The 7,437-nt window shown below is 48.2% G+C and overlaps 1 protein-coding gene across 7 annotated transcripts in view; it reads right to left on the bottom strand.

The window, feature by feature from the left end:
- The window catches only part of SPATS2L (spermatogenesis associated serine rich 2 like), a 202,276-nt gene that overhangs the window by 19,721 nt on the left and 175,118 nt on the right, over nucleotides 1-7,437 (bottom strand). For all 7 annotated transcript variants that reach the window (XM_019523180.1, XM_019523185.1, XM_019523181.1 and 4 more), the window contains one exon: nucleotides 2,354-2,463. In XM_019523180.1, the coding sequence (XP_019378725.1) occupies nucleotides 2,354-2,463 (110 nt within the window). The remainder of the gene's footprint in view (nucleotides 1-2,353; nucleotides 2,464-7,437) is intronic.

The raw sequence follows: 7,437 nt of genomic DNA, 5'->3' as shown, positions 1-7,437 counted from the left end.
GGCAATGAGAATAATTTGGGGCCTAGGACACATGATTTATGAGGAGAGTCTGAGGGAAATGGGCTTATTTAGTCTGCAGAAAAGAAGACTGATGGGGGATTGGAAAACAGCTTTTAACTACCTGAAGGGTGGTTCCGAAGAGGATGAAGCTACACCAGAGGAGGGCAAAATATGGCCCACGGGCCAAATCCAGCCTGCCAGGCCATTCTATCTGGCCCATGGGGCCTCTTTAAAATGTAGACAATTATTACCTGCTACTGGCTGCCTGTCTGAAAGCCAACAAGCCATGGGAGCTGCCAGCAGCACAACCCATCAGCTACAGGAGCAAACAGCTTGGGCTCTGGTTGCAATGCAACCAGCCCAACTCCAGCCTGACCCACCCCACTCCACTCCTACCTCCAGAAGCTTCTAAAGACTGGAAGCTTCTGGCTAGCAAAGGCTTCTGCCCTGGTGACCCTGTGGCTGTTCCCCAGACCTCCATCATCCGAGAGCTGAAATTCAGGTAAGAATGGGTGGGGGATGGGGGGCCTGGCCATGAAGTGGGGACCTGTGTGCTGCTGGGATGGGCCAGGGCAGGCTGGGCCAGGCCAACGTGGCTCCGTGTTGTGCCATGCTGTGTGGGTTCCAGCCTTGCAACCTGGCATATCCCATCCTGGCAGCACGAGGTTCCTAGCTGCAAGGCCAGGACCCACACAGCATAGCTTGGAGCCAGTTGAGCCTATCCCATCCCTTCCTGGCATCGTGCAGTTCCCAGCTGCAAGGCCAGGACCCACACAGTAGGACACAGAGCCAGCATGGTCTGGCCCATCCCATCCCCTCCTAGCAGCACAATGTTCCCCTGGATATGAGTCAGCAGTGTGCCCTTGTTGCCAAGAAGGCTAACGGCATACTGGGCTGCATCAGTAGGAGTGTTGCCAGCAGATCTAGGGAAGTGATTCTTCCTCTCTATTTTGCACTGGGGAGGCCACATCTGGAGTACTGTGTCCAGCTTTGGGCCTCCCACTACAGAAAGGAAGTAGACAAGTTGGAGAGAGTTCAGCAGAGGTCAACAAAAATAGGGGACTGGGGCACATGTCTTATGAGAGGATGAGGGAACTCGACTGATTTAGTCCACAGAAGAGAAGACTGAGGGGGGATTTGATAGCAGCCTCCAACTACCTGAAGGGAGGTTCGACAGAGGATGGAGCTAAACTGTTGTCAGTGGTTGCAGATGACAGAACAAGGAACAATGGTCTCTACTTGTAGCAAGGGAAGTTTAGGTTGGATATTAGGAAAAACTTTTTCACTAGGAGGGTGGTGAAGTGCTGGAACAAGTTACCTAGAGAGGTGGTATAATTTCCATTCTTGGAAGTTTTTAAGGTCCAGTTGAACAAAGCTCTGGCTGAAATGATCCAGCTGGGGATTGTCCTACTTTGAGCAGGGGTTTGGACTGGATTACCTCCTGAGGTCCCTTCCAATCCTAATTTTCTATGATCCTATTATTCTAATTAGTCAGTGCCACAGTCAACATCTCAGGGAGATGCGCCCAGAGTGCGAGCGATGGGAAAAATGTTCTGTGCCTTTGTTCCGTCCTTTGCAACAGATAACAAAGAGAGAAATGATAATCCTTGGTATAAACTCTGATAGATGATAGAATAACGATTCAACTTGTAGCCCTTCCTATTAAGTATGCCTCCAGAAGGGAAAGGCACAGATAGAAAGAAAGAGCAAGAAAGAGGGCTTATCCCAGCTGTGTGCTGTTCTGGTAGTTGTTTGTTCATTTACATAGGCACTGGCTATAATCTGAAAATGCTTGATGCTTTGGAACCTGCACTGGATGGATGGTCTAAATTCCTTCTGTAAGACAAGTCACTGTCAGTCTGACTCCACATCTGCACTAAGGCATTCTTAGTGACAGACCTGTGTTTCTAAGCTATATTTTGTCAGTCATCTTCAGTCTGAGCTGGTTCTTCAGGGCACTGTAGAAGAGGCACCTGACTGAAGGTTCAATTTGATACTTGGGAAGAGAAGCTTGTATCATTCATCAGAACAAACGGGATTTCTTATTTGGACTTTAAGCTTGCAGACATAATACTGGCACTGACGGTACTGAGCCACACAAACCACAAAAGCCAGTGCAACACCTTTTAATGGGGTGCAGTCTGCTTTTCCTCCATGTTGGCTTCAGCTTATTAATTGGAAGTGCTGTGGGAAGCTCTGATCATATGTCCTACCCCGCCAAGCCTCTAGAAGGCCAGCTGCCTTATGAGCCTATGTATTTATAACATGGACCCAAACTTAGGTTGGTAGCATATGCTCAGTATCTATGTAGAGGCAACATATTCAAATGGAAGAAGGGGCTTCACAGACTAACCTTAATTTCAGCCCGTAGTTCAGATAGTTGTGCCTCAGCCATCTGACTTGCTAGGTCTGTCAGTCTTTTCAGCTCTTCAGCTTTTTTCTGACGAGCATTCAAGATTTCCACTGCCAGACAAAATGAAAAACACATCAGTGCTAGAAACATAAATACTTTAATTATTCTCTGTACATTAATACTGTACATCAACAGGTAGAAGATATGCAACATAGCACACCATACACCTAAAGCATTTCTAGCTACATGACATTGTTTTTTACATAAGAAGCCCAATCAGTACATTTAACCTAACTGCCTGGTGTTAAGACAATCCAAAACTGAGATGTTGTTAGAAAATCAAGGTTCAATCAGCTCTTCACAGTTAGACAACCAGGTGCTCTCTAGGCTTTTTGAGTTATTTCCTGTGCTTTATTTCTGAACACCAAAAGCACAGAGGACTCAGCTGAAATGTAAAAAGTAGCAGTGTGTGAACCAATAACAATATATCTGGGTGCATAGTATATTTTACTTATATGGGACCATTTTATTCCCTTGTGAAAGAAGTATGCTTATATATAGTTTATGTTTAATTCACAGGAGTTATGGTTTTGCTTTCAAGTAGAGATTATCATCTTACTCTATTTCAGCGATACAATCATATACCGCTGTACATGTCAAAGTAGTATTATAAATACATAGGACTTCTATTAAAAATATTAAAGGCACACCACCATACACCTCATACATCCTGTATAAGGAAATGCTGAATATTTTATATTTTGCATATGAAAAGAGACTTACTATAAACTGCAATAGCTTTGGCCCACCATCTTAATGCTTAGAAATATATAATGTGGCATATTTTGTTAGCTAATTAATTCTACAGTTAGTTAACCAACAAAGGTCCATATAAATACAATATCTCACCCAGCAGCTGGGAAACGGTGGGTTTGCCTTTATGAGAGGAGAGGTGAGGTACTATCTTAGCTCCTGTCTATATTGCAAAATCCTGCTGGCAAAACTATGGCAGGGAAAGGGGGAAAAAAATACTCAGTGCAGATGCAGCTCTGTCACCTACTGGTGGTTTTTGTTGTTCAAAGGAACTGGTGGCAGAAAAATGAATTGCAGAGTTAAGTCCTCAACAGGGCACCCAGCTGCCTTAGTGCTACTGCTACTGCATCAGCAGACCCTGTAATGTAGATTGGGTCTATCCAACTAGCAGCCCACATGCAGCCCCCATGAGGGGTAAATTGTGACCCTCAGGCTCCTACTTGGCTGCTGTTCCTGCCATGACTCGGGCTGCAACAGCATCCAGAGCCTCTGGGTTCACCCTGTCTCCTCCAGCTGCTGCTTTCTGCCTCCTTCAGAGAGGATGGGGCAGTGTGGCACGGTGCACAGGAAGCTGAAGGTCAGTTCTAGGTTGCGCACAGGGTGGATGGGAGGGTGATCGGGGCTGCATGGGGAAGGGTGCCCATATGGGCCTGTGATGCAGCAGGGAGCTGGGGAAGTGTTCATGCAGCACGCAGCCCAGTCACCCATGTCTCTTTCTTGATAGAGCCTGTGCAGCGTGAGGCCCCTGCTGGCATGGCTCTCAGGGACTTAGAAGTTGGAAAGCCCTGATGCAGACAATAGCCCAATAAATGCAAAAGAATAACAACAGCAGTGTTTTGGTTAAAGCACAGGAACAGTAGTCAAGTAACCTTGGAGAGGTCCTCAGCTGATTAAATTGTCATTCCATTTACGGATTTCCTGAGTGATCCTGGCAAGCTCCTTACCCTTCTTTGTGCTTTAGTTATATCATCTTTAAAACAAAAGTAACATTACCATATCTGACTGTGGATTTACATTACTTAATCTACTAAAATTTCTAAAGAGCATTGTGATCCTCACATGGTAAGTCCTTTAAAAGTACAAAGTGCTATTTACGTTCTCTGGTAGCATTTTGCCTTGCTCCCTATCTGTTCTTTAATTCTGCCTGAAAGAAGACAGAATATAGCCTCCAACTCTGTCATCAACTGAATCTCTGATACATGAGCAAGCAGTATATTACAGGTGTTTTTAGTGATCTTCTTGGCTATGCGTAGTTACTTGCTGAAGTTTTATTTTAAATAATGCCAGTATTGCAGGTTCAGGACCAAATTTTCCAGAATGAATGCCCAAACCATGCGTTTAAACCCCACTTTATTATGTGGTTCACACGCATGTATGTTTTCATACATAGTTATAGTGACTAGATCTGGGAGTCTGACCCAGTGCCTATAGAAATAGTATAATTCTAATAGTATAAATATGGAAATAGAGAAAAGGGTATAATCCTTGTTAGTAAAATACTCCTTTATATGGGAAGTTATGAAGATAAATAGTATTAATTAACATCTTACATTTCTGTAATAACTTTTACCCATAGATCTAAAAGCACTTCATAGGTTTTCAGCCTTACAAGAGCCATGAGAAACAGTACAAGCCTCGCTATAAAGGTAGAGACCTATCCAAAGCCACATATCATGACAGTAGAAAATCAGCAGAAGTAGAATGTAAGTCATGTAATAACACAGCACAAAACCAACAGTTACATTACATCTTAGGATATATAATTTATAATGCACTAAGTTATTTCCAGCCCAATGATACCATCAGGTCTGGACTGTTTATTTCCGAATTGTCTTTACTGATGCATTTAGGACTTGGATCCTGACCCACTGACAGTAGGAATTTAATGGGAATTTTGCCAATGACTTAATTGGAAGCAGGAGCATGCTGTACAGGTGATTACATTGGTCTCTATGGGTAACTGAGCAGCTGCAGACATATTTCCATCTTCAAAGAAGACCTCAAGAATAGGGTACAATCCTGAACTCCAGATCCACACGTCTTTCATAGTTGCATTAGCAGAGCTCTCCTAGGAAACACTGCAAATTAAGTTAATGTGGCCCATGAATGCCTCATTCCCAGGCAGGGCTAGCTCTGTGGGTCCTGTAGGAGAACTCTACGACGGATGCACCACGACCGTCCGCACCACTGACAGATAGACCGCAGAGATCCCCATCCAGTTGGGGGTGAGACAGGGCTGCCCCCTCAGCGCCATCATCTTTAACCTAGCCAAGGAACCACTCCTTCGAGCCATGGCAGGCAGCCCCAGTGGGCTTGACCTGTATGGCCAGAAGTTGAGCGTCCTGGCCTATGGCGACTACCTCGTTTTCCTCACCCTCAACGCCACCCAGCTGCAGCAGATGCTGGATGTGATGTCCGAGGTGGCCAGGTAGATGGGCCTGTGCTTCAACATTGCCAAATGCGCCTCCCTGCACATCGACGGCAGGCAGAAGAGCTGTGTCCTGGACTCCACCCTCATGATCCAGGGCCAGGCAATGAGGCATCTGTGCGACGGCGAGGCCTACTGCCACCTGAGGACACCCACCGGCCACTGGGCTAAGCAGACGCCAGAAGAGACCATTAATGGGATCGTGCAGGACACCCACAAGCTGGACTCATCCCTGCTGGCCCCCTGGCAGAAGACAGATGCGGTGAACACCTTCCTCATTCCCAGCATCGTGTTCGTGCTAAGAGGCTTGGAAGTCCCCAAGACCCCCCTCAAGAAGGTGGACGCCAAGATCTGGTGGCTGCTGAAGAAGTGGCTGCACATGCCGCTAAGGGCCAGCAATGAGATCCTGCACATCCCCTACTGGCAGGGAGGTGCCAACGTCCACCGCATGGGAGACCTCTGTGACATAGCGGTGCTCACCCATGCCTTCTGCCTCCTGACCTGCTCGGACCCCACAATAAGTATCATCACTACCAGTGCCCTCAAGGAGACCCACCGCAAGAGGATCGTGAGACAGCCAACCAGACGTGACTTGTCCACCTTCCTCAGTGGATCGCTGGAGGGCGAGTTCAGCAGAGACGGCGGGGACTTTGCCTCGCTGTGGAGCTGAGCCCACAATGCCATGTACCACCTTGGGAAGCGCATCAGCTATGCCTGGACCTGGACCGAGGAGTGCCGGCAGCTGGGAGTGTCCCTGCAACTAGCCCCGCATGCCGACTGAGTCACTGTGATGCCCCACATGAGGACCTTCCTGGAGTGGTTCCTGAAGGACACCATCCGAAACAAGTACGCCGATGACCTGAGGGCCAAACTCAACCAGGGCAAGGTCTTTGGCATCACCTCAAAGTGGGACTCCAGCAACCACTTCATGCCCAGTCAGAGCTTCACATACTTCATGGACTGGCACTTCCTCCACTGTGCCTGCCTCAACTGCCTGCCTCTGAACAGGGCTGTCTGTTTTGGCCACCACGACAAGAGGTGCTGACAGTGTGGTTACATGGTAGAGACTCTCCCCCATGTGCTGTGCAGCTGCAGGCTACACGCCAGAGCCTGGCAGCTCTGCCACAACGCTGTCTAGGACCGCTTCGTGAGGGCCATCCCGGCCACAGCAGGGAAGATCTCTGTGAACCGTACTGTCCTGGGTGGCAAGAGCCAGATGTGACCTGACATTGTGATCACCAACAAAGGGGCCAAGAAGGTCATGATCATGGACGTGACCATCCCCTTCAAGAACCAGCGCCAAGCCTTCACCGAAACCTGGGCTTGCAAGTGGAAGAAGTACATCCTGCTGGCCGACATCCTGAGTGGCTGCAGCTACGACGTGATGGTCGATGCGCTCATCGTGGGAATGTTCGGAGCCTGGGACCCCAGCAACGAGAGCGTGCTGCGTGCCTGCTGGGTCTCCTGCTGCTACACCAAGCTGATGTGCTGCCTCATTGTGTCCGACACCATCCGCTGGTCCCACAACATCTACATGGAGCACATCACGGGCCACCACCAGTACTCTGACCCCACCAGATGAACGGCCGCCGGACTGGACCCAGAGGGGACCACCTGAACCCCGCTCTGCACGAGATGGACTTCACTTTGAGAGGATTCTTCAGCAATGGAACACCCCGCTCCACCCGAAGAGGACCCCCGTGATGAGACTCTATATGGACCGAGACACTTTGTTCGACCTACTTCCTCTGCCATTGCAGACCATTGTATGGTTTTGTGTGTATCTATCTTCTTTCACTCTCAGTGTCGCAAATCCCCTCCCTCCCTTTCTGCCACCCCCTCT

The sequence above is a fragment of the Gavialis gangeticus genome, unplaced genomic scaffold, assembly GCF_001723915.1.
Source record: "Gavialis gangeticus isolate Ggan-Ray unplaced genomic scaffold, GavGan_comp1, whole genome shotgun sequence".
Classification (NCBI taxonomy): Eukaryota; Metazoa; Chordata; order Crocodylia; family Gavialidae; genus Gavialis; species Gavialis gangeticus.
Note: the sequence above shows the minus strand (reverse complement) of the source record. Positions and strands in the feature narration are given on the sequence as shown.